This window comes from Rhodnius prolixus, unplaced genomic scaffold (assembly GCF_049639745.1).
Source record: "Rhodnius prolixus isolate KJV_2025 unplaced genomic scaffold, Rpr scaffold_13, whole genome shotgun sequence".
NCBI classification, from domain to species: domain Eukaryota; kingdom Metazoa; phylum Arthropoda; class Insecta; order Hemiptera; family Reduviidae; genus Rhodnius; species Rhodnius prolixus.
In genome coordinates, this window is record NW_027411583.1 from 1,991,728 (window position 1) to 2,018,451 (window position 26,724).

Below are 26,724 nucleotides of genomic sequence, written 5' to 3' on the forward strand. Positions count from 1 at the left end.
TTTACCATAATATTTATACTTTCCTTCGAGTTAACCCATTTTCTGATTTCCAACAAAACATTTGCTTTTTTTTTTTTTTTAACTCAAAACCTTTTGTTTTTGCTAAATAGAAACTGTAAATTTTGATTTTGTTGAGGATCGCCTAAAATTATTATTAAAAAAATCAATTCAAAAAGTATTACATGTCCATAATACAAGATTTTATGAAAGAAAAATTTAGTCTACCCTCCGTAAAATTAGAGTAAATTAAAAACAACACAAAATAAAAAAGAAATCTTAGGTGATAAAAAACGTTTACAAAAACGTTAAATAAATATAAGAAGAATATATACATATACATTCAGACAGACAAGAGAAAATAATTATAAAAATAAAAAAAGAAAGAGAATAGAAAATTTCATATAAAAGATGCGGAGTGTACTTGAAAGTAGATGATAGCAAGGTCTGCACATGCCCCGAGTGTGTAAGAGAATCGCAGCTCCCCAGCTTCCAGTATCCAAACCAACCTCATCTTAACGTTCCTCTGAAATACGCAGTTTTTTTTTCGGTTTTTTACTTCGCTAATAATTAAGAATTTATTTTTGGACAAGTGATATGAGAGAATCTTGATATCAGCTGAAGATGTAAACATAATTAATACAAGCTTCATCAGTGCATTGAAGATGTAAGTAAAAACATTATCATATCAGAAGGACTAAGTTAGGTGTTTTATTTCAACATAGCAGTATAGAAATATAGTAAAAAGTACTTAAAAAATAAGCTAGATACGCTAAACACTTCATAGTCAAAGTTTTTGAAATATGTCTTCAAGTTATTGAAAAATTATTATATAAAATATTTTCTAACATAATGACTGACAAAATAAATTAAAATAACAAAATTGTAAATACAATTAATGCACAAAAAAATGTTTTAAAATGAACAATAAAACATTCAAATTAAATTTAAAAACAACTTATAATTCTTTCTTTTGCCATTAAAAGTACTAATTAACTAATTAAAACATTAACATAAAAATAAAAGTAAATTAAGAGAATTTAAACCGTTGGAATCAATATAAAGGAGAAAAGGGACAGTCTACGTCAAAAGTTTTAGGTGGGTCTTCAAAATCAATACTACCCTCTGGTAATTCTCGATGTAAACATCTTTTTAATATTCGATTAGAAAGGACGTCGTAAGCAAAAAAAACCACTCCTAACCATTTTTGAATTTTTCAAGAAGTTGCCTCTTTCTTACTCGCAGAAGTATATTACACTTTTTCTTTTACCAAAAATGAAGGACTAGAGAAAATTTCGTTTCCAGCTCAGTAGTACTTTAAATAAGTATAAATAGAATTAAGTTAATAAAAACTGTCCAAACAGTTTTTAGTTATTTGTATTAAGAAATAAATCACGAAAACGGTATTTGTAACTCCACTAATCAAAGGTCCACCCTAAACACCCTCTTTCTTTTTTCCTACTACCTAGTTAACTTTTTATAACCTAGACATTCTTTTTATAAAACATTGGGAAAACTCTTAACACAAATTACAACAGAATTTACTTTCTAAATATAAATATCTTAGTCCGACTGGCAACTAGCTGCTGAGAGGGAATATAAATATGTTGCTGTAAAAACAGAAGCGAATTTCATAGCCTTATTTTCCTTTTCAAGCTCCCTGGACAAATTTAGAGAACAATTTTCTTTTTGATGTGATATTTATTCTCTAATTAAATATTATTTTTTTAAGTCTATTCCTATTCAAATCGAATCACTCAAACATGGAATTTTTAAAAAAAGAATAATATTAATAAATAACAAAACTGTTAGATACATTAAAGAAAAGCTGGTAATCCGCAAGTACTTTCTTTAAACAAGTGGTTAATTCCACAGAAATCTCTGCTTTTGCTGAATCTTTATAAAATTGTGCACTTACATTTTTACGTCTAATTGGACTAGAGAATCTCTCTTCCTATCAACCAAAACAATACAGAAAACTGTTTCTTACATCATCTACTGAAAAGTTAACATCCTTAGTTTAAAGTTTTATTTTAAAATAAGATTTAACTTAATTGCATATCATGAAGGTTGTAAAATCCCTCAGAGACATTTCTGTGACTGCACCAATAGTTTAACTTAATTAACTCTAAAAAAATATCAGAAAAGAATGTCTGATTCACGGAGCTGGATTTTTGGAAAATAAATAAAAACCTATAAGACCCCTTTCTTCAATTTACCTTTTTACTTTCATTTCACTTGCTTGCTTTTGTACAATCGTCTGAATTTTTATAATGATTATTACAAAAAATGGTTGTACTTAAATCTATTATAATGAATTTATATTCGCAATTTTTCTTTTTAAAGGCGATTCAAGAAAATGTTTACAATCAAACAAGCAGGCAAAAGGACTCTATAAAGGTACTGAAAATGTAATTCAAAACAGTGCTAATGGCTACCTGGTGGATTGGCTTACTGGTCGTCTTAACAACCGCATCGCAAGTTCATCCAGAATGTACTCTATGCACCACTGATTGCCAAACATTAATAGTAAAGAAAGTAAATTATTATCCAAATATTACTATAAATTGTGAAAAATTTCATCCAAATATTACAGTATTTTTAAATCAAAATAATTTTACAAAACTTCACAAAATTACAATCAAAACTCCACAACTGTTAAAGTTAAATTTAACAAATATTTCAAATGTTAAACATGTAAATCTTTCACAAAACAATATAACAATATTTAACATAACTACATTGAAAAATGTGCAAAATTTAAATTTATCCTACAATAATATTAAAATATATTTGGGAAATTTTACTCAATTAATTAAATTAGATCTTGCACACAATTTACTGCATAATTTAACAAATAGTCAATTCAACTCAACCAAGTTGTTAACATTAAATTTAAATTCAAATAAAATTGAAGATATTTGTAATTTCACTATTGTTTCATTGGTATATTTAGATATTACTAAAAACAGTATTGTCCAATTATGTTTGGGGAATTTCCCAAATTTAAAAATATTGGATATGAGCAATAATTTAATAAGTACAATTCAAAGTAATCTATCATATTCAATACCCACAATTGAAGTATTAAATATTTCTTCAAATTTTTTAAAAGAATTGAATGACAGTAATTTCAATTTGCCAAATTTATTAAAATTAGATTTGAAAAATAATTTGATACATTATGTTTCGGAAAAATGTTTTTGCGGATTAAATAAACTCCAATATTTAGATATATCGATGAATAAAATAAGTTCAGTCTTTCCCAGTACGTTCCAATATTTAACTGGATTGATACAACTAATTATCTCAAACAATCAAGACTTATCTTCACAAGATTTTGGATTATTACTTGCTTCCCGTCGCCTTAAAATTGTAAATGCTTCAAGAACAAATCAAAAGAAAATACCATCTAGCTTAACCAGATCAGTACGTTATCTTATACTGTCATTCAATAAAATAAGACAAGTTCAGTGTGGAGATCTAGACAGTTATCCTTTACTAAACAGTCTAGATATGTCTAGTAATAACATAAGTTCTATTGAGGATGATGCCCTAGGAAGATTGGAATTATTAACTACAATAATTTTAAACAATAATTCATTGAACTCTGTGCCAGTGACATTACCAAATAATTTAAAACATTTAAATTTAAGAAAGAACTTTATAAGTCAAATAACCAGCATGGACTTTATGGGACTAAGTCAGCTGAAACAATTAGATCTGTCACAAAATAATATAACAATTATCAGTGAAGGTTCATTTTCACAAATGTTTGGCTTACAAAAATTGAACTTATCACATAATAATATTCATGTTGTTTCTACCAGCATACTGAATGGACCACAAAATCTTAAGGTTCTGGATTTAAGTTATTTAATAAATGTTACCAAATGCAATCAAGCTTTGTGTTTTCCAGTACCAGAAAAAAATGAATTACAACAACTCTATTTAGAAAACAGTCCATTATTAGCAAAAAGATTGATGAACGATGCGGCTGCCTTAAAGACTTTTAAAGAATTAGACACGTTAAACTTGGCCAATGCAAATTTATCTGAACTGAGATATGATTTACCAAATTATTTTCCAAGAATACAAAATTTAATACTAAATGGAAATACAGTAAATTGCACCATTATATATTCAATATTTTCATGGATGGATATAACTGAAAAGTCGGAATGCATTTTCAGTTTGAGAGAAATTCCAACATCAACAGAAGTTAATGTCAAAGAAAACATTACGAGTAACGAAAACAATTTAAATGTAACAAACGTTGACAATTTTAGTGAAGCGATAAATTTTACTAATAAAATAATTCAAAATAGTATTATGCCTGAAGTTGCAAATCTTTTGAATTTTGAAACCATCTCTAACTATTCTAACGAAACAACAATGTCAAGTACAGAAGATATTAGAGCTATCTCAAATGATATATGGTATAAAGATGGAACACTCGGTGAAGTTGATGCATTTGCTGCTTATACACCTTCATCACATCCTGGTCTATTTGTCTTATTATTACTACCAATTGCTTTAGTAGCCACATGTTTTGTTATAAATTATTCAAGATTAAAACGAAGGCTACATCATGAAAGAAGATGTGAAATGGACATAGAAATTTCAAATATATCCAGCGAACTTTGGTGACCTCTACTATCTCAAAGTAATACTCACTTACTTGAATAGGAACAAATTAAAAAAACATGCTTATATCTTTCTTTCGATTATTAATTATTTAAGTAAGAATTTATGATTGAGTGTCCAAAAAAAGTTCCAGTTTATTTATTTGGACAAAAATAAAGCCGAGAAAGTACTTTACAATTAACAATTCTACGTAGGATATTCTACCATCTTCAAAATGTTTAACTTTTAATTAATTAATTTTTTAAAAGAAGTTCCAAGTAATATAATTTATTTTACTTTTTCTTTTATTTCCCTATTTAATCTTCATGTTTGCATTTCTTAAGAAAAATAAAAATTAAAAACTTCCTTCTTATACGACTTGTACTTAATAAAATTTTAAACTTAAGTTTTTAACTTTAAAGTTTAAAAAAAGTAAATGTTCAAGCATCTTGTTGCTATAAAGATTGTTTCGAGAGAAAAATGTATTTAAGACTACAAAAAAATTGAAAGTAAAAAAAGAGAAAATGTAGAAATAATGTTCTACTTTCGTATTATTCTATGTACATTTTGGCAGGACAATCATGCCTAAATTTTTTGGTATTATGTACGATATATTCAATAATATATCATACTGAAGCTCATTTTAAATATTTTTAACTATAAAAATATTATAGAACTTGAAACTATGAAAGAAACAACAGTTTTAACATCATAAAGCAAGATAAAGAAATTAATTTAAAATGTAATTGATCAAAGGCACTGTTGAGGAATTAGAAAAAAAAAGATCAAATTGAAATAATATTTGGAATGTAGTAAAACGTAGATTTAATATTTCCCGATCCAGCTTTTTCAGTTATTTGTCTCCCCCTCTCAAAACACTAAAAATAAATTAGCTATTCTCATTTTTGAGAGAATAAAAATAATAAAAAAAGATTTGATATTCTGTTGTTTTTGTTAATCAAATCTTGCCATTACAATTCAAACATTAACTCGTAAGTTTTTACCTTTTAATTAATGTGACAAACAATTTTGGATGTATTACATCATTTACAAGAAAGTACAGATTCATGGCAGTTTTTTGTCTACATATTAAGGCTCTTTAACTTCACTTAGTACTAATTCTGCATAAATTCACAATTTATAGTTTTTAATTGTATTTATTTCTTTTACATTAGTTTGTAGTTCTATACAAACAATTTTTTTTTAAAAGTAGCGACCTTAATTAAGCTTATTTTAAGAACAGTGATTGAACGTATTTGACAGCGTGAAAGTTTAAAAAAAAAGTAAAAATTTTACTTACGAGTTGCTCTTACACATCACTCTCTCTCTGATTCTACCGAAATGATTTCCAAATAAAATCCCAAAATGTTTACCTTCGTTAACTTCGACAGACATCATCCAAATTTGTTTGCCACACCAATAGAATAATACCCTTTTGTAAGTTCTCTATTAATCAATGATAGGTGTCAATTGCAATAATTATTGTGGTTACAAGTTCTATAACATAGGCTTTTTGATTCATGTTAGATTTAAAAATATATATTGAAGTGATAAAAGAATAATGTTGAAATAATTTTTTACTTTTATTTAAATTGGTATTTAACATTATTGTATATACTATGCTAGAGTGCCAAAGAAAAAAAAAAAAATATTGTACATAACATTTATATAATTTTTTTTCTTTAGATAACAGCGTTTTTTAACAAAAAAAATAAAAATTAAAGTGTAAATAAGGCATGAAGTGTGGACTATTTTCAAAAATTATTGGAAATAAATGTAAAGAAAAAAAAATCATCAATGTTTAAAAAAAAGGACGAAATCCTACCTATTTGTAGATCTGCTAGAAAAACCTCTTTAAACCAACTTAATTCTTCTTCAGGTGAAATAGTTGATGAGCCAAATGTGTCATTTTCTGGCCAAACTTCTCTGTAAAAGTAAAATTAAAAAATTAAGCTAATTGCAACTATAGTAAATCCTGCTTGTTATGCTTATACATAACCCTTGCTAAGGGCTGCAAATTATCTAACTGGTCTCAAATAAAAAAACCAGAAAGTTGTATTGTCTTAAAAAGTCAGGCCGAAGCTGTATTAATGATTTCTGATGATTAATGCGTTTTATATAGGATTATGGGCTTCAGTGGAAACAATCAGCTTCTTCGTGGACTTCTTTTTCGGCACATTCTTACGACGAACAATCCATGTCAATGAAGGATTACATTGAAATTTTATAGATTCTGACCAATCAACTTTTAATTTGACCAGAAAAACTTTAATTAAATTGACCAGTACTGGCTTGTGAAACATCAAAGAAGATGGCGTGATTAACTTACTGATTAAACTGACAGTACTATTACTTTTTTCATACTAGCAAAGACACAGATTCAAAAACGTATCAAAATATTCCTGAATTTAAAAATGTATGTATGTGATTTTTTTTTTTTTAGCCTTTACGCTCACATATCAGAGAGCGTAGTCGGAGGAGGCTAGGCTAACATATTTTAATTAAATTTCTTATATTAACAGCTACGATAAAATTCAAGGCCAAGAAACCACAAAATTTAGGGGCTACTAATCTATTTAATTTCATTTTAGGTAAAATTAATTGCATAAATATTACCTGGAAGCTCTCAACATAGCAACAGCTTCTTCTAATTTGTTGGTCTTTAAAAAAGTGTTGATTTTTTTAACAGCTTCTTCTCTGTTGACAGAAAAAATAAATAATAATAAACCTTCATTCAAAAATACGAATAAAATTTGGTAACATTCGTTAATAGGTAACATACTACTATCAACACATTCTTGGTTAATGAAATTCAAAAATTAAATTAAAAAAAAAAAGAAATAGAAATAATGAAGAAATAGTGCATAATAAAATTACATTTAAAGCCACATAAATAAATTTAAAGTTAGAAAAAGGTATAAACAAAGTGACAACAGAAATAAATAGATACAAATAAAAAGATTTCTGAAATAATAAAAACGCATCGTACTTATGATAAAACTTAGAATATGTCATTGAAGTAGGTTATTTACTTAAATAAAAATCAGCATTTACTTTTGTTCATCCATAGTCATATCTGAAGCAGCATCAAATGGGATCACGTCTACTTCAACTGGAGAAACTAGTAAAGTCGATAATCGTTCACTTAAATCTCTCCAAGAATCTTCTATATTTATATCTCCAGGTAGTCGACTTTTTGACTTTTCTAACAATAAAAAAAACAAGTAAAACAAAATAGAAAGAAATTATTTGACCAAATAATAAAACTTAAAATAGGATTAGCGTATTGGATTCCCTCACAGAGATTCCGCGTTCGTAAAGTTTTACTTTTTAGGAGCTTGTTACAGCTGATCATTGTCCGGTGATGTACAGTGTTGTCTGTGACGAGAAAACAAAGCCTGGAGATCGGCAGTGCACGGAAAAAAGCTCAGGATAACCTCAGATGTGTGCGCGCCTTTAATTAAAATAATAATAATATTTCACGAAAGAGATAAGCTCTGCGGTTAGCGTACTGGATTCTCACGGAAGGATACCGGGTTCAAAAAGATTTTCTCTCCCTAAGAGCTTCTTATACATTGCTCATTTTCCGGTGATGTACAGTGTGGTGGTTAACGAGCAATTATTATTAATAATAATATTTTTTTAAAAGTCTCCTAGTAGCCTCTTCAGTTCACTGTGAGTGATGCCCAGGGCCAGAAAAACATCTTCGAGATATTGTCGCACATCAATTAAATTAAATTTAATTATAATAAAATAAATATTGCACGTACTGTTTTTCGTTTTAGATTTTTTTCTTTTCACTTGTTTTTGCACAACAAGTTTTCTGTGTTTGGTGAGTGCACTTAATAATTTCAAGAAAATATGTAAAGTTTCAATGAGGTCTTTCAAATATTGCCTGGAAAGTTTTTTAAATTTATTATATTTCAATTTTTAAAGGAAAAAAACAGATTAAAACAATAAAAAATAATTTCCTACTAACCTAGAATATTTAGTTTTTTCATATGTATTGGTAAGCGTCAAAAGTAATTCTCTATATTCAATTACATAAAATATGTTACTTTTAATTACTTTAGAAGATTCTCTTACTCCTGCATCTGCATTAGAGTCCATTGCAGCTAAATTCTGTAATAATTCCTAATGTGGGGGTAAAATAAAAACATACATATATTTTAGAAATTTCGTAATTTAATACTTCCAATATATTATTAATACACATAATAAAAACTGTAAGAATGATGATTAATTTACATTTTAAAAAACGTACTTTATATGCATTGAGCGCAATATGCATTCTGGAAGACCATAATGGAATCCTTTTCTTATCAGTTGCCATCATTTCAAACCAATTTTCTAAATACTTTTGTACAAAGTGAAATGTTTCTACTGACATTGTTTCACTTAAAACAATTGAAAGAATAATAATTAAGAATACTGCATAAAAACGTTTTGAGAGAAACGTTAAATTGCTTACAAATATTTTAAGTTTAACGTAATTAGTGTAACATCATATGATAAAACTCTTTTATTTTCAATTAGAATATAAAGATAAGAAGGAAATTGGTATTTTGGAGGGTTCCTCATGAAGCAACTATTTTGTATCCCTCTTAACAGTTATATCAGAACAATGTACACCTTTTTAAGTCAAATAATATTAAGTCCCCTTAAAAATCATTCCCGAAATTCCAAAATTTGACGAAAATCTGGCATCTAGAACCACTTTACTGACTAGTTTTCTAAATTTCATTAGAAAAAGATGATTTATATTAAATTCTGAACGCTATTTTTAATTACAAGCTTTCAACACTTATTTGAAACAGTTTCTGGAAAAAATTATTTCAAGGGGTTTTTGGAGTATGTAGGGATGTAGTGTTAAGGTTTAAATTTTCGTTACAAAATCTGTACTGAAGTAGGCACAGTGTTCTAGTGGATAGTCGTTTACTAACCCAAATTGTCAAGGGTTCATTTCTAAATACTAATCATTCAATTTATTTTTGATGCTACCAACTAAATATTAAGAGAAAGTTGTGATTTTAAAGGATCAATTGTTGTAAAAACCTATTTACCAGCTTCTTTAAGGAGAGTGATGGTCAACAACTAGAAATTAATTGGATCTGTTTACCCATTTTGCAGGATGGTTATTTTAAACTTTCATATTGAAATTGGAGGAAAAGAGCCTAATCTGTCCGCAAGGTAATCACTGCCACAGCAAGAGGTTTGCATTTATCAACAAAAAAAACAAGAAATTCTAAATAAGTGCCAATCATTACTAAATTTACTTTAAATGATATTATATAAAGTTAATGGAAGAAAAGAGAAGGTGCAATTAATGTCAAATATTTCCTGCCTTTAGGAAACGCACTGTGAAATGCGACAGAAAGAAGTGAGTTTCTCAACCGAAACCTGAGTACTGCGCTCCAAGATGTACCAAAAACCAAGCCTGGCCAGAATTCATCTGGTTAAATTAAATACTTTTATATTAGGAGTGTTGGAGATATTCCGTTATTCGCACTTTCAGTGATCTAATAAAATGATAGTTGAGAAGAAAGCTGAAGAAGGATAATATAGGTGTTTACTTTGAACCACGAGGCCTCAATTTTAAAGTCAAAAGTCCAACAGGGAATGCTAGCTTTATAGTTTTGCTGAGTAGATAGCAAATTATATTTCTGTAGATGAGGAGGATAGAACAGTTCAAAACTAAAAATTAGTTCATGTGAAAAGACTCATAAATTCAAAGAGTTATTTTATATAACATCTTACCTGACTAGCTTTACTTGGAACTTATAATTCCGATTAAATTCCATAAAAAACTTAATAGCGCTGAAATAATACGATTCATCATTATCTTGACTTTTTCCCCTCACTAAGAGTTCCTAGACAAAAACAAATAAGTTGTTGTACCGTAGCTCTAATGTCTCACATCTTAGAAATCATAAGGAATTTATTTTTTATAACTTTTAGAATAAAAGGTAATAAGGATCAATTTCCAAATACCTTAACAAACTTCATAAGGGGATTGTAAGCTGCATTCAATATTTCTACACAAAGTTGTTTCAGTATAAGTCGAATACTCAAAGCAGACCGCCTTTCTACAAGCGAATATTTCAAAGCTTGACGATTTTTTGGCACTTTGGTTTTTTTCTGAAAAATATATATATATATATATATATAAACAAAATAACATTAAAAAGAAACAGACAAATAATTTGCCTTTTTTCTTTAATTATTTTGATATCCACGATTAAGGACACCATAACTTTACACAGTTACAGAGGATTCCTATTCTCTTTGTATAAACTTTGTACACTTTCAAAGTACATATTTATTAACAATTTATTGGGATACATCCAAATTGTAGTGTATACAATTTTTTGGAACATCCCGAAAAACACTCTTTTCTTTTAAGATGTAAATTTTCACCAAATTCTAGGGCCAAGAATAAAACAATTCGTACATATTTTTTCGGCATAATTCGCTTATATCTTTTGAAGAGATCGTAAAAACTAATTTCCTTATTACAGATTTCTTGCCACATTGTCTTCTAAAACCATCACACCATTGCTTTCTTGAATACCTTCTCCTCCTTTCTTCTCAAAAGGCCGTACCATTTCACACTTTTGGTAAAGCAATATCTCGATTCCCAAAAGTTCTATGAATAGGAAATTCTATGCATTCTTGCACAATTATAGACAAATACTATCTCTATAATTGGGAAAAATATGAACATTGTAGATGCAATACTTACAAAATATTGGAAGTAAAAATTTACTTATCTTTCAAATTAACCAAACTTTGAGACGCTAAATCTCGATTCCTATCATACGGAATTCTATGTACTATAACACAGTTATAGAAAAACTGTTTCTAAAATTGAGAAAAATATGAACACTGTGAATACAAAACTAAATTAGATTTAGGATGATCAAGTTTATAAAACATTCATATCCCCAAACTTTGAGTCGCAATATCTCGTACTTAAAAAGCAATTGTTACATGTTCAACACTTTTATGGCAGAGGTAGAGGCAAAAATAAAAATAATGAATACATACTTTGTCTTTATCTAAGAGAGTTATATCACTTTCATCACGAATTGGCTTGTGATAAATTAGTTCTCTTTCACTTGTAGATTTCATGTTTTTCATAACGTAAGTTCCACCAAAGTTAGAATGCCTGGGAAGATAAAATCAAATTAAGTGATTAATGAAATCAAACTTCAATAAACAACTTTCTCTCATGTAAAAGAACTATGTTTACAAATTCCAAACAATTCTTTATTACTTACCTAGTACCTAAAAATTTTTTAACTTTCTGTTGCTTGGCTAATGATTCACTTTGTCTAATTTTTAATAATTCTTCATCATCTCTATTCTTTTCTTCAACACTTCTTTGAGATGCAGTTTTTGCTAAAAGAGAAGGTGGTTGTTCTCTCACCAATAGACATATTATCTGAAAATATTAAAAGTCTATAGAGAACAGACAACATAATGCACTGCACTACATTTACCACTGCATACTTTGTAATTGCTTAGATTTACTTTCCTCCTATGTAAACCACCTAATTTTAAAAAGGATTACTACAATAAAGAAGAGAACTGAAGGAGGATGGTTCAACACTTTTTACTTGACTTGTTACTGATCAAGAAAAATGTGCTTATTGCATCGAATAAAATGAATGATATGAAACTGTTTCTTTTGTTAACTTTTGTTTCTAAACATCTATTACTACTGGGAGAGACTGACATGCAGTTGCCAATGTGAAAATGAATAAACTAAAAATAAATTTATTTAAATATTTTAAAATAAAATTTTATGAGACCAAATTTGGAACCAACTAATAAATATTCAAGTTTCCTTTATAAATTCATTTAAATCTCACCTCTAAGAGATGTAAAGAAAAATTTGATTCATTTGTGGAGCTAGCAATGTAGAGAAGTAAGTCTAAAAGCCCTGACTGGTGAAATGCCCATATAACCTGAAATTAATTTTACATTTAAAATAAACTTATCCTCGTTGGAGTATATTTAATATTGTTAGAGACGAAATAAAAATGAGATTTCTTTCAAAAACCATACCTGATCATGAACACTAGCATCATTATCGGGTCTCCATTCATTCACAGCATTTGTTGGAACATGTAGAACATTTCGCACTAGGATTAAAATCCTTTCAATGGTACGATTATCATCTTCATCTCGATCTAGGAAATTCTGAGCAAAATAATAAATACATTTTCAAATTTACTTCTCTTTAAAAGGAAAAATGTGATATTACATCTGTTGTTTTTATTAAAATCTTTTTAAGACGAAAAAAGAAACCTTATTAAGCAGACTTCCAAGTCTTTGTGTGATAGGTACCCACAATTTTTGGTTACAGAAAGCTTCCTTATAATTTTGTAAATGAGAAACAATTTCTAAATAGATATTATGTTCATTTTTGTCATCAGGTACAACTTCATTATACAGGAGTAATGCTGGATTTGTTAAATTAACTACTAGCCTGGAAATTAAACGAAATGTTTAAATTTTATAAATTATAGTAAAGTGTTATTATTATGCATTTTTATATTACAGATTTTCAATATTTACCTTAAAACAAGATCAAACAATTCTTTGTCGTTATGATGACATTGTGCAATTGGCAAAAGATCGGTCTGTAATAATTTTGCATTGCCAAGGTACCGCCTTATGTCGTAAGAAGCTTCATCTCTTCTTAAATATCGAATAAGATCTTTAATAGTTTCTGAAACATTAAAATCAAGAAGCTACAAATTATTGAATATTTTCAATACAGACATGAAAATGAATACTCAGTACTTTTAGGCGCAAATGATTAATAGTACTTTTCTACATCTGTATAGCAGATATAAGAGTAATATTTTTTACCTTTGCAATGTGGTTCCAAATGATACTTTTCACCGTCAAAATAGCCCAAAGCATTGCAGGTAGCAGCGAGTTCTGCTGATAAGAGCCCTGAGAGGGTGGTCATTGCATTACACTAAAATAAAAACATAATCTCAAGATTATATTTGCATTTGTAAGCACTATTGAAAGGATAATCTCTTACATTACTGTTATGTTTATATAACTATCTTAAAACTACGTTAGGACATGTGTTCTTCATTGATAGGTCTAAAACTGTAGTTATCTACGAAGTTGAATGAAGAAGATTGCTAAATGAGAGGAGTGTAATGTCAAGACCCTTAGTTTATGATTTTACCAAGGGTTTTTAAATAAAAATTAGAAGTTGTAGAATGCAATATCAAATAAATATTTTCCAAGTACGAATTATAATGAATTACTGTTAATCCCTATTTTTATAAAAACGCTAACATGCTTATCTCAAATTTTACATGTAAAAATTATACAGATTACAGTTAAGCAATTCCTTAAAAGAAATGTTAAAACTGCATCAAAATTGTCACAGTTCAATAAATTGATAACTAAGACATTAATTCTCACCTTAGATGCTTACAATAGATAATCATTCAAACTTTGTTTTACAAAATATATAGAAAAAAATTAAATTACGATAACCTGTTGCTTAGTAAAGCAGAGATCACATTCATATGAAACTCCCGCGTCAAAAACGATTCCAACATCAAACCCGTATCATATAATCGATTCCATAAACCATACATTTTTCAACAGTAGTTTTCGGAATTCTGAGGAAATTCTCCTGCTAATTTTATTTTATAGCTGAAGTTCCTATTTTTATTTTTTTAATGGGTAGTTAATTTTATAATTTACCTTCACCTTAGGTTAAAAAAATTGAATCCAAGTTTCTTGAAATATGAATCTTATATGAATGGCAAATTAATCGAAACCAGGCACTAACAAATTAATGATGCAGATTCTTTTAATACTTCTAATATTTAATATAAATAATACTTTTTCATTATTTATGCTTGAGATTTGTAAACCAAATGAATATGTAATACAAATTAATAGCAAGATGTAATAAGTAATTTTAAAAAATAAGGTGAATTTTTCTGATTTTTATTTACTTTTCCAAAATAAAAATCAAGAGATAGATGGACTTCTTTAATATGAAACAAACTCAAAATATGTGCCACAAGAATTAGAAGACAATCCTGATCTTCGAAAGAAAATTCTCAAGGAAAAAGGTACCTACACACCAAGCAGAATGAAATGTATGTAACATGAAGTTATGTTTTGTTGGATGACTAGACCCGATTAGGGACCATATCTCATGGGATACGCCTTGCTCGGTCCTTCTTTTAACATAATATATCAACCTCTTAGAAAGATAAGAATGGGATGGAAAAGTGACGCTGGAAATATTATGTTTAGAAAGCGAAGTCATGGGGTTTGTAATAACTCTGAAGATAAATTGGATAAGGCCAGCCCTAACAATCTACTGTAGATATATTTATTATTAGACGAAACATTGATGACAGCATTTAGTATCTTTTTAAGATATTTAGTTAAGCGATATTTGTATACATAAAGTGTATATTAGTCATTATTATGCACATATTACCGAAATTAACCAGGTTTTCTTGAAAATTAAATGTCAATATAACATTTAAGAGGTTTATATTTCATTTAATAACTCAAACCATTATGTAATAAGTCAATGAAGTTTCTCACCATACAAATATCCAGTAAGTTGCACGTAGCATGTAGAGAGTTTACAGTAGAGAAGGAACCACTTATTAAACAGTAAGATGGAAGAGAGGTATTTATCTTAGCAGTGAATCTTTCCAAGTTGTTCAACAAGGAAATTCAACTTGGCGAAGCCGCATTGCCTTATTATTATCATTGCTTAGCTTTAGTTGTGACTTTCTTCTTTCGAGAGAAGTTAATCTCACCTAATTGTTACGGCTTTCAAGTGGAAGAGTAACTTCTGCAGTGATCATAATGTATATTTTAGCCATCTAATTAAGTCAAATATAATAAATGCGTGTTATTATCTTTAGCTTTATTGTTTATTTTTTCACCGATAAACGAAAGGATATTATTTTTTAAGAAGTAATGATGCTCGCAGTAGCTCCTTTCTTTTCAGGTAGCTTCTCAGTTTATGGAAGGTTACTGAAACCAAAGATGGTGAATGTCGCGTTTAATAAGAGACGCCTTTGTCGAAAAAATATTTAAATAATATACATAGCCTTCGTTGTAACACCTCTGATTTCAGAATAAAATGTCTTTAAATATGTGAGAAATATTTATTTTAATTAATGAAAGTGCTGGTATAAATATTTAAAATATATATATATAAATGTTGCGTTTCAATACAAATTGTGATTTCTGTACGCGGAAAAACTCTTGACGCAATAATAATAACAATGCTTTGGAGGTACCAGATTGCCTGTAGGCAATGCAATTACAAAAGGCAATACTGCTGACGGCAATGCTCCAATCGTTTTCCTTAATGAAAACGCCATATAACATTTTATAGCAATAATGGAAATTGGGCCTGCCTCCGTGTTTTTCCACCCCTTAACCGAACTATATAACTTCCGTTCTCAGTCCTCTTACTCTTATTTTTCTTCTAGATATTTGTTCAACCTTTTTCACCCCTCTTTACCTTTGCACGCTTCTTGAACCTTACTTCACCCTGATCTTTCCTTATTTCCGTTAGAAACTTCAATTTTGTTTTTACTTGGTGCAAAGATGAGTTCATTACAAAGTCAAATAGATATTTTTCAATATATATTGGAATTTTGATCAATTCATAAACTTTTAGATAAAAAAATATTTCCATTAAAATGAATTACCGTAGATTTCTTAAAAGCTTTTTTTGAAGACGTTAAAAACGAATCATTTTTGAATGCAAAAATGATCGTTGAGAGTCTACCGCTTTTAAGCATTAAATTTTTAATTTAAAGCTTAATGCTTACAAAATGTAGAAAATATATTAGGATAACAAGGTGCCACCACTGTCAATAACGTTCGTACGGGAAAAAAACACCAATAACTAAAATTAAGTTGAACTTTTAACAATTATATATAATATATTCAAACCTTTTTGTTTTTTAATGTTATGTGGCCTTATTAATTTTGATATGAGTTAGAAAACCACAAATTTTGTCGAAATCTTTACATCCGCATCGGTAAATTATATTGAATTTATCAATTCTATTCCTCACTACATCTCATTGTCCGAAAATGGCCAGTGTTGTCCGCAACAGAGAACCATAAACTGAAGGCTGGCAATGCTCTGAGAAAAAGCTTCGGGCACGAATGATCTCAGTAGCTGAAAAAATAATGATGGGTTATTTACCAATTTGTTAAATTACCTTTTTCCAAGTAATTTTATAAATTAGAATGGGTTAACATGCAAAACAATGGTATAATTTGTTTAATTACAGTTTTATTTGTAACAACATGCCACACGACGCTAGTGTTTTCTTTACTTAGTTATGGAGACTATTTTCCTCTGATAATTATCATTGAAATATGATTAAGAAGACTGTTTAGTCAGTAAAGAAAAAAAATATACACATTTAAAAAAATGCATCGAATAAAATTTTTTCACTCTACTGATATAATAAGGCAGACTTAAGTATTCAGCACATTGAGACTGATTCGGTATATAGACTAACAAGGTCTTAAGGAAACGAACAAAGTTAATAAAGTACTGAGAGAACAAAGAAGCGGACTTTATCGGTGATCTAACATCTAGTTTCTCAACTTTGACAAACTCGTTAAAATGTAATCAGCGAAATTCCTCATCCGATCCAAAAATTAATAAGAAAATATCAGGAAATCCAATATCAATATAAAAACCAATATCAATATAAAAGATAATGAACGGTGAGAGATCCCGAATTTAGATACCAAGGACCAATTTTATAATAATGAATTTTGCAAAAAATAAAATAAATACGATAAATAAAACCTACAGCTAAAAAAAAAAGTCAATTCAAGGGATTGCTGATATAAATAAATCTTAAAAGAATTTTCTCTTAACCCACTATTGCTTAACTCGAAAAAGTATTTTTATTAGAAATCAGATGATAAGATGTCAATTCCATATTTTCCTTGAGCGAGGTTCAACGTCGTTATAAAATAAATATTTATTTTGAATGATGTTTTTGACGTTTTGCATGTTCAATCAAATTAACATCTTAAGTGAATTAAAAAAAATAATTAATCTCCTTTTAATTAAAATAACTGAGAACTAAGTTATTGACTTTATTGGAATATTAAAACTGCTACAAAGTTTCAACTTGAACTTAAAAGATCTTTATTAGTTCACTCAGTCGTTTTATTTCGATAAGAGTGAAAGTTTTCTTAAAATCGTTTCATTGAAATGTTGAAACAGTTAAGCCCAGATTCAATGAAGCATGCTCTAAGCGTATAATTTCTGAAAATTTAATTCTCTTATTCCAAGGTGTTTTTCACTCTACTGAATTTTATAAAAGCAAAGGAAAAGTTTAACGAATAATTAATGTGGTAACATTTGTTCATATTAGGAGGTAATATAATGTTAAATTTTGGAGAAATATGAGCTTGAAAATATGAGGTAAACATAAGTACTGAAACAATGTTTCGTTTACATTAATTTTCTAGAAAATTAATACAGAATAAAGCATAAGTTTGCTAAGCCAAATTTATTTCTCAAACTGCCGCCTCTGGCATTAGAATAATACCCACTACTTTTATTAACTTTTTACGCACCTACGCTTTTTCAGCTGCACTATTGCCGCATTGTAATCTACTATGTATTCAGGTTCTTTGAGGAGCCCTTAGAGGAGGTTAACATCTCATTAAACTTTGCTAAGAACGCCCGGGCACCCAGACAATCTGCAACAATGCTCAACAACAATGTACAGCTTTACACTCATTTAAATGAATTCGTAGGAAGCCTATACAGTCTCCTGAATGTCAAAAAATAAATTACAACTCTGTAATCGGTTATCTTTCTGTCCTAATCTCGGCAGCACAAATGAATTGCAAATAGCTCTGTCGCAAATACTGCAGCTAGTGTTTCTGGGCTTACCGCCATAGATTCTTAGTGCCGTACTTGCCGACCCCCTTCTGAAGGTGTCAGTAAGTCATAAGCTTAAAGAAATTATGAATTACTGTCTATTAGTAACGTTTATTTAATAGTTTAAAAATACCATTCTTATTTTAGTTTACACAAATTTTCTCAAGGTTAATCTCATTGAAGAAGAAGTATCCTAAATGAAAGGATTGTTTTAAAACGAAAAAGTAATGCATTTTCTTCAAACCAAACCCCTTAAAGAAATGTTTTGGAGCGCCCCTTTGTTAGATTATTGCAAACTGAGTGATCTTTCGTCCCCCTGCACGAAACGTAATTAGATAATGGGAAATTAAGCCCCGGTAGATTAAAAAAAACCGGCGATTAATTACTTTGTAATAATAATATGAATGTTAACATTGTGATTGTTATTATTTCTTTACAAAAACAAGGGTATTAAACAAAAGTTTCTGCTTGCAGTGAAACATGATAGGGTTGTGCTGCGCGATAAAGTAAGGAGGAAGTGAAATACGTGTCCCTGAAGACTGAGAAATAATTAGAGAGTTTGCAGTACAGAGCCAGGGATATAGTGAAGTGAGAACGGTTTCAGTAGTGAGAGAGATAGAGCTGTTGGTATCGGAGGGAGGTAAACCAAGCGAAGAGAAAGTGGTGCGCACCTGACGCACTCCTGGCTAAGGGGATGGAGGTTACTAACGACCAGCTTGGGTCTAACACAGGACCTGTGTTGACTGCATTATGGCTCTTCGCTAGGCTCGACCACACTTTCCAACTATCTTAGCTAACAACTATCAAGCTAGCTCCGCAACTGTAACCACAAAACATTTTAACCTACACTAGTTTCCATTGTAGTCCTCTAGAGCTCAAGTAATTCATAGTACTTAACAAATTTAGTTCACTTCTGGGCAGTTGACTTTGAGAAAAAAAAAAAATAGCACAAAATCTCGAACCACAAGAATCCCAACATTGCAGAATTCATGGCGTGGGCTCAAAACTATGATTTTGAGTTATGGGAAACCACTACATTGTAAAACGTACGAGTCTGGAACAGTAATTTCATGAACCGGGACTAAACGCTCCGGGTGCCAATGACCTCAGATGTTGACGTGAATCTAATAAAATAATGATAATAAAGCAAAAGATAATTTTATAAATATTTCTAACCGCAATTACGTTTAAAAACTTCGACTTATTTGTTTTGTATATTCAAATAAAAGTTAAAATGTGAACAAACTGAATAACTTGCAATCTGAATGAAGAAAAAAATCGAAAATCTAACGATGATCCTAATCTGCATTTAGATTTGAAAGCGGTCCACTTCTGAGTGCCTAACCAACCTTGATGGTCTTTTACGATTGAACGAACACACCCTCTTAATACCACTCAACGACATTTGCATTTGAATTTGTAGTTAATAAGTTTTTTTTTCACGTAGAGTAATGCGATTCAGTTATTTCCCTTTCTTCTTTAGTAGGTTGATAAAAAATATACATTTTTTTTTATCTACAACAAAAGTAAAATTAGCTGAAATTAGAAAAATTATTTATTGGCTTTTCTTTAGAAAAAAGATAAAGCAAAAATTCTAAAAATCTATCTATAAATTTTCTGCTAACGATTTTTGTAATTCCGTTTTAAAACTTTGCAAAGTTCAAAATAGAACTGGCGGGAGGTTTTAGTCTGCAACTTTTCCATTACTAGAAGGAGATGTAAGTAACTTTGCACTTTAACTCTGCTTTACCTAAAAGAACTTCACAGAATTACCAGTGAAAACTGAAGTTTTTAATTTTTTTTTTATAACTTTTCCGACCATTTTTAGGGATATTATTATTTATTAACGTGGGTCCGACAGATGTTAAATTTCTTGCTGATCATAATATCTAGACTTGCTTTTAAAATAAATTAACTTTTTTTTTTACCGACTACAAATTATTTGAAAACGAAAGAATGAAACGAACTCTCAACAAAACTATTACGCCTGATTTTATATGACATAATAAAACTCTGCTAGGGATTTTTGTATCAAATTTTAGTTATTAATATACTCACATTATTGAAATTAATTAGAACTCAGAATAATTAATTTTTTCTTAAACAAAGCTTTAATAAATGTCATAAATTTCTGACACCTTTATTTAAATTTTTTGTACCATTTTAAAGAACTTATCCTTCTTGTAATCAATCATTCTTGAAAAATAAATTATAAAAGAAAAGCTATTGAGAAACAGTTTAACATTGAGCTATCCATCAAAAACGCTCTTTAATAATAACGGATTTCACATTTTCAACCTTTTCCAGAGTATGTTACATCGAATTCGAGTAGAGAATTTGGTTTCTACTTAAAGGTTTCCACTAAGATATATGGTAATGCGTTGATTTGGTTGATGGAACACAAATTTCAAACCAATTTGAATTAAAAAAAAGATCAGATTAAAAAGAGGTTGTTTTTTTTTATCACACCTTAGAAATTCCCAGCCTTATCGACCCAAATATTTAACTAGTACATCATCCCCAGTACAAGGAGGACTTAAGAGAAGAATGTAGAGAAAGTACCCAGACTTCTGAGAGGGAAAAGACTGACTTGGTTTTAGTTTCCTTGACGGAGCTGAAAGGAAATAAAATCTGACTACACATTTCTCATTAAAGTTTCAATAATTAATCCTCTATACTTTATTGAAATTCATCAAACTCAAATAGAATTAGTGCGTTTAATGAGGCGGTTTTCAGACTTCCCAAATTGGAGGTATTTGCTATCTTGACGAAAAATATTGGTTGGGGGTGGAAGGAATAAATAAAATTCAAATTTAAAAAATTGGAATTTAGGAATAATTTAGAAAATATTGATACTTAATGTGGAACTTTAGATGCATCCGGTCGTAGGTTTAAGAAGAATTTTATGACTTAAAAGTTGAAATTATTGAATGCTCTAAATGCCCGAGCTTTCTGGGTTTAATTTTATTTTGATTGATCACAACAATTTGAATGCTAATCGAATTATTCACCAAATGTGTTTGCTTACCTCTCAAAGTACGATTCATATGCTTAATGTGAGCTGATGGAAATCAAACTAAGGTATTTTGAAAGTGTGAAATTATCAGCATCAGATTTACTCAATGTTCTATATGGAAATAATGGGCTGACTATAGTTTCTTTCATCAAAGGTTCCTCTTTCTGAAAAAATTAAAATTATTAATTTAATTAATATAATATTAATATATTGAAAACATTAAAAACATCATACAAATATTGGTAAAAAATTTCAAGAGTCCTCTCTTGCAAAGTTAAATATCTATACTCTTATTTCCTTCTTGTTGCATCAAGTCAGCACATCTTATTTATTTTGCTTTTATTTTTTTTTTAATGTTTTTGTTATGCTTTTCTATTAAATGTTATTATTCAATTCATTTCATTTATTTGTTTTAACTCTAAAGAAGACCTGCGCCCAAGATTATGTAATTTGTAATTTAATCAATCTATCACCTTTAGGCAATATTTATTTACTAAAAGACTACAACTACAACTGCTTATAGCTAAGAACATTTAATTGCTTCCTTCCCAAAGCACTAATTAATGTCGTAAATTTTGGAAGCCTTTCTTTGAAAAAAAAGAAGAAGTTGAACCTTAGAAGGCACGAGTTACTGAATAAGAAACAAATGGCTCCACTTTCCAGAGACTGGAATGAAAACCATTAGTTCTGAAAACAACAGCTTATTAATTGGATTTAATTACTTTTGCCTCCTTTTGACGTAATGACTACCTTCTTTCTCTAAAAGTAATGGGAAAACTCAATTAAACAGAGCTGGAAAGAATTATAGAGCTTGTACTATTCTAAAAATTGATTCTTTTAAAAAATATTTCTTTCATCTGAAAATTAATACTCTAAATTTTATTCAATGCTAAAGATTTTATGAAATAGACAATTGCAAAACACGATTTTCTTTTCTTATTAGAATTGAATCACATTCCATGATCATTGCATTTTCAAAACTTATAGCAGCAGTTTATAATCAATCCTAACTCAAGTAAAATAACAAAAGAAAAAATGCAGATAAATTGTTTAGGCTAAAAATATCGATTAGTAAGCTAGTAAGATAGTTCAAGTTTATATCTAAACAGTTAGCTTTCATTCAGAAAATCGCTCGTGCAGTTTTCACGAAAATGTCGAAACATAAGATGCACTACACTTTATACGCTAACTAACTTTTAGAGTGTTTAGAGAAATCGCTGTAGCTCATTAAATAATAATAAAAAAACTATATCTGGTTAGAGCATTAACATTACCTTGCTACAATTCCCATGGTTCTAATGCACGCATTCTCTTCAAACTTCTAATTTGAAATTGCATTTTAATCTAATGTGCTGCAGTTCATTAAATCCAAAATAGTTGATGTAATTGACTAGTATTTTGAAGTAAATGTTTGATGATAAAGCATCAACAAAATCCTGCAAAAATTAATTTTTCTATTATTTATTTTTTTTTTTTTTGTAGACAAGAGATAAGTTCATACACGTTCTCTCATTTTGACTAGCATTTTGTTTTTAATCGACAGTCTAATTTTTAACAATAACTCTTGTATCGAAAATGCAATGAAGGAAAGTAAGAGAGAAGTACAAATAAATAGATAAAGGGCACTGACTATGCAGTGATGCGCCAAATAAATAAATTATAATACTTAACATTTATCACAATGACAATTGCTACTAGCGAATATAATACTTAAGAATTTGAATTATCGCTTTACTGGGAAGTTCCCAATCTCTCTAGTAACATGACGAGCAGAATATCCAGGCGACAAGCATCAATCACTCTCAGAAGCGGGTGTTACTTACAGCTTGGTGAGCTCTACATGTTTACTCACAGCAGCATGTCGCGTCATATGTCATACTGTGGTGACATAACTTGAACTAACTGGAGCAAATATGCATATCAACTGTTCTAAACGTGGATTAAGTTGTGACATGTTGACAGGGTCAAAGTTTTAAATATCATTTCTGAAGACTGCTTATTTCATATATTTGGAGAAAATAAGTTTTAAGAGTAATGTAACAGAATTAATAATTAAAAAACAGTGAGAGAGAAACAATAGTGATCAGGTAAAAAAAGAAAAACTCAACATGAAGGATTGTGCAACAACTGCCATAACCAAACCTAAGTTATGATACAAAAATCCTCTTGACAGAATTTAAATTCATAAAAACTTGGGTTAACATAATTAAAACAACTCGTTTTGAAGTAGACTACAAAAATGAAGCTCTAAAAAGAGAGTTTTAACCAACCAATTGTACATGGATAGGAATATCACATAATATAGAGATATATTAATAAATAAACACAAATCTCCAAAAAAACAGTACTCTTAAATTAAACAAAATCGAAACAAATGCTCAAGTGCAACAAAAGATATAACAATAAAAACCCAAGAAAAATAGTGAAATTGTAGTTAATTGTTTCCAAAGAAATAAAATAAATGGAGAAAGGTATTTAGGCAGCAGAAAAAGGTATAAGAGATTTCAAGTAGCAAATAAAAACTAAAATCCACCTTATAGAACAAAAAGAATAATAAATTATCTTAAAAACTGTTAATATTATATAAAGTTTTAGATAAGTTACCCTCATTTTTTAGAATAGTAAAACAATTTTTTGGTGGCACAATTTTCTGAGATGCTTATATTATTTTGATTAAGTATTAAACAAAATTAATTTTAACAATTACGTAAATTATTCAAATATAGTCGAAATGTATAAATGTATTACTAGATATTTTCTAAATACAAAAATTATTTTAAAAGCAAAAACATTAATGCATCATTAAATTCATGCACAAGACTAATTACTTAGGAGGAAGACTTAGACTGCAAAAGAATTCTTTGTTGGCAAATTTTCAAAACTGTGTTCGCAATAATATTTCTCTCTAATTCTTAATTGTTTAGTTTAATTTATTAAAATAGAAAATCTATCGCTATAAGTAAAAAAATATTTTAGTGAGAGTTGGTTTGCAGAGAACTCTATGAATAGTGGAGACAGTAAACTTAATTTCAAAACTTGACTACAGATGTCGACTGTGATCATTAAAACTTACAACTCTGATTTAATTTATACCTTTTAAATGGAGTTTTATAGATTTTAATAAAGAAAATAACGTATTATTAATGGAGTTCGAGAGTTTGACTAATTTGCGTTAGGGGACAGAAAGAAATAATCGGTAGCATCCAATGAAAATTTTAAAAAAAGCACTATCCGATTAATTTAGCCGGGACAAAACCATAAATATCTTGAAACATAAAAGGCTAGCCCAATACTTAGGTGTCATTCTGAAAATAAACTATAAAATATGGGCCCAGATATTTAAATCTAATTCTGTGATCGTAGGACGAGGGATTAGCAACCCAATAACGCTCAAAAATAAAAAAGAAAAGTGACTTTAGTTTTAGAAGGATGCAGTCTCGGCCCTTAAATTTGACCTGATCACTTTCATTATTTTCTTAAACTACAACTCAAGCTAGAACATTACGGAAATTATTTTGCTCTATTTTCTAGAAAGCGGAAAAAAAATTCATTTCTTGTTGAGCTTCTTCAAACGCGAATTTAAGCAAAATATTATACTCTTCTTAAAAGGATATAAAGGACAGGTTCAAACAAGACATGCACATTCTGCAGAGGATGGTTTAATTGGTTGCTAAAATTTAGAGTTTGAAAATAATGCTTTATCTGGAAATATCACATTATTAGGCTACTGCTAAGGTTGCCTACTTATTAACAGGTAAATTGCAGGCGAATAAGTATAGGTATAGAATGGATAAATTATGCAAAACGCTAGTGTAGAGTTGGCTTTTGATGTAAATCCATCCCTGGATTTACATCACTTATTAAGTTTGTTAAAACTACTTACTGTTTGGATATAAGCTACTTATCATTCCACTTCGACGGCACTGACATGAATACTGCAAGTCCAAATTGAGAATACTCAGGCATACGACAGAAAATCAGTCCTAAATTTCATTTGACTTGGAGTGGCAGTAGATTCGTCTTAAATAAATAAAAAAATAAAAATGAAAAAGTCTATCAATAATAAATATAAAATAGTGTTAAATTTGGCACCTTATTCAATACAATTTTATTTGGAACGGTATTTTAACAAAATGTAAAATAGATGGTTTATTAGAATTGAATTGTGAATGTGTGGTCGCCAAACTCATAGCCACAACATATTCACACAAGAATACTAATCAGAGCTCATTGACAGGATTGATGGTAAGTGATTCATCAAGAATGATTAAGTACTAAAGCTGACTAATGGTTGTTATTTCGAATGAATGCTTCACACACCAACTACAGCATTCACCCGCCACATCACATCCCAATGTTCGATATTATTGAATATTGAGTACTCTGTAGCACAGAGATTTCCCTGTTTGTGACATACAAACTTGATTAATTATTCTGGAGGGAAATTTTATATATATAAAATTTGTAGTATTTACTTCATTGCTAGTGTAACAGCGTTAGTAAAAAAAATTGAAGTTATAACAATAATTTTCTGATAAAAAAGAAAAGTTATAGTTATAATGCTATGAAATGAACTAAACAATGTACCTTATAAATTTCTACCATCAAATCCTAACATGTTAACATTCTTATTTCATCGCAATTTATCCATGTAGACAGCAAGAAATGCGGTAAAATTTAAATACAATTGCATACTATGACCTCGCAATTCGATCCGTTGCTTGGAGTTTTGATTTAAGAAACATTTTTTGTTTCAATACTAATTTAAATTTCTGACGCTTTAATAATTTGTACCAAAGACAGAAAGAGATGAGAGTTAATTTAATACTAGAAACACAAAATTAAATCTACAACGTTTACTACTCTCCAATTCTAACCCAAATATGTAATTATACCATTTCAGCACAGATAGCTTTGAATTACTTCGGTGGAGGGAGGTTATTTCTATGCTTTCCAGTATGTAGAGACCTCTAGCGGCAGTTTGTAGAAACACTAATATAAACAATTGATTATCTTAATAATACTATGGAAAAAAAGGGAAGGTTATCAATGTTTCCCAGTAGGTAGAGAACTCTAATGGAGGTTTCTGTAACTAACAATATAAAATATAAAAATATTAATATTAATAAATATG

General features: G+C 29.1%; 2 protein-coding genes across 7 annotated transcripts in view; one reads left to right on the forward strand and one right to left on the reverse strand.

Moving 5' to 3' along the window:
- timeout (circadian regulator timeout) overlaps window positions 1-26,501 on the reverse strand; it is a 32,262-nt gene extending 5,761 nt beyond the window's left edge. For 3 of the 6 annotated variants that reach the window (XM_074115803.1, XM_074115806.1, XM_074115799.1), the window contains exons 1-16: window positions 14,080-14,235; window positions 13,504-13,615; window positions 13,207-13,360; window positions 12,937-13,117; window positions 12,694-12,828; window positions 12,498-12,593; window positions 11,904-12,067; window positions 11,671-11,791; window positions 10,615-10,761; window positions 10,381-10,493; window positions 8,888-9,020; window positions 8,603-8,757; window positions 8,394-8,518; window positions 7,678-7,828; window positions 7,240-7,320; window positions 6,449-6,549 (exon numbers count right to left, since the gene is read on the reverse strand). In XM_074115803.1, coding sequence (XP_073971904.1) covers window positions 6,449-6,549; window positions 7,240-7,320; window positions 7,678-7,828; window positions 8,394-8,518; window positions 8,603-8,757; window positions 8,888-9,020; window positions 10,381-10,493; window positions 10,615-10,761; window positions 11,671-11,791; window positions 11,904-12,067; window positions 12,498-12,593; window positions 12,694-12,828; window positions 12,937-13,117; window positions 13,207-13,360; window positions 13,504-13,606 — 1,960 coding nt within the window. In that variant the 5' untranslated portion in view covers window positions 13,607-13,615; window positions 14,080-14,235. Of the gene's footprint in view, window positions 1-6,448; window positions 6,550-7,239; window positions 7,321-7,677; window positions 7,829-8,393; window positions 8,519-8,602; window positions 8,758-8,887; window positions 9,021-10,380; window positions 10,494-10,614; window positions 10,762-11,670; window positions 11,792-11,903; window positions 12,068-12,497; window positions 12,594-12,693; window positions 12,829-12,936; window positions 13,118-13,206; window positions 13,361-13,503; window positions 13,616-14,079; window positions 14,236-16,605; window positions 16,838-18,264; window positions 18,391-21,602; window positions 21,755-22,864; window positions 23,027-25,473; window positions 25,611-26,177 lie in introns of those variants that run through there. The other 3 variants (XM_074115801.1, XM_074115802.1, XM_074115800.1) reach the window with 3 other exon arrangements.
- Window positions 464-6,392, forward strand: LOC141447897 (uncharacterized). Its single transcript, XM_074115818.1, has 2 exons — window positions 464-664; window positions 2,344-6,392. Exon 2 carries the CDS (start codon window positions 2,428-2,430, stop codon window positions 4,645-4,647), a length of 2,220 nt encoding a protein of 739 aa, XP_073971919.1. The 5' UTR covers window positions 464-664; window positions 2,344-2,427; the 3' UTR covers window positions 4,648-6,392.
- Window positions 26,502-26,724: the final 223 nt, after the last annotated feature.

What these genes read in the sequence shown, in the direction of transcription:
- LOC141447897 (XM_074115818.1), top strand. Translation starts at nt 2,428, where the DNA reads ATGGCTACCTGGTGGATTGGCTTACTGGTCGTCTTAACAACCGCATCG.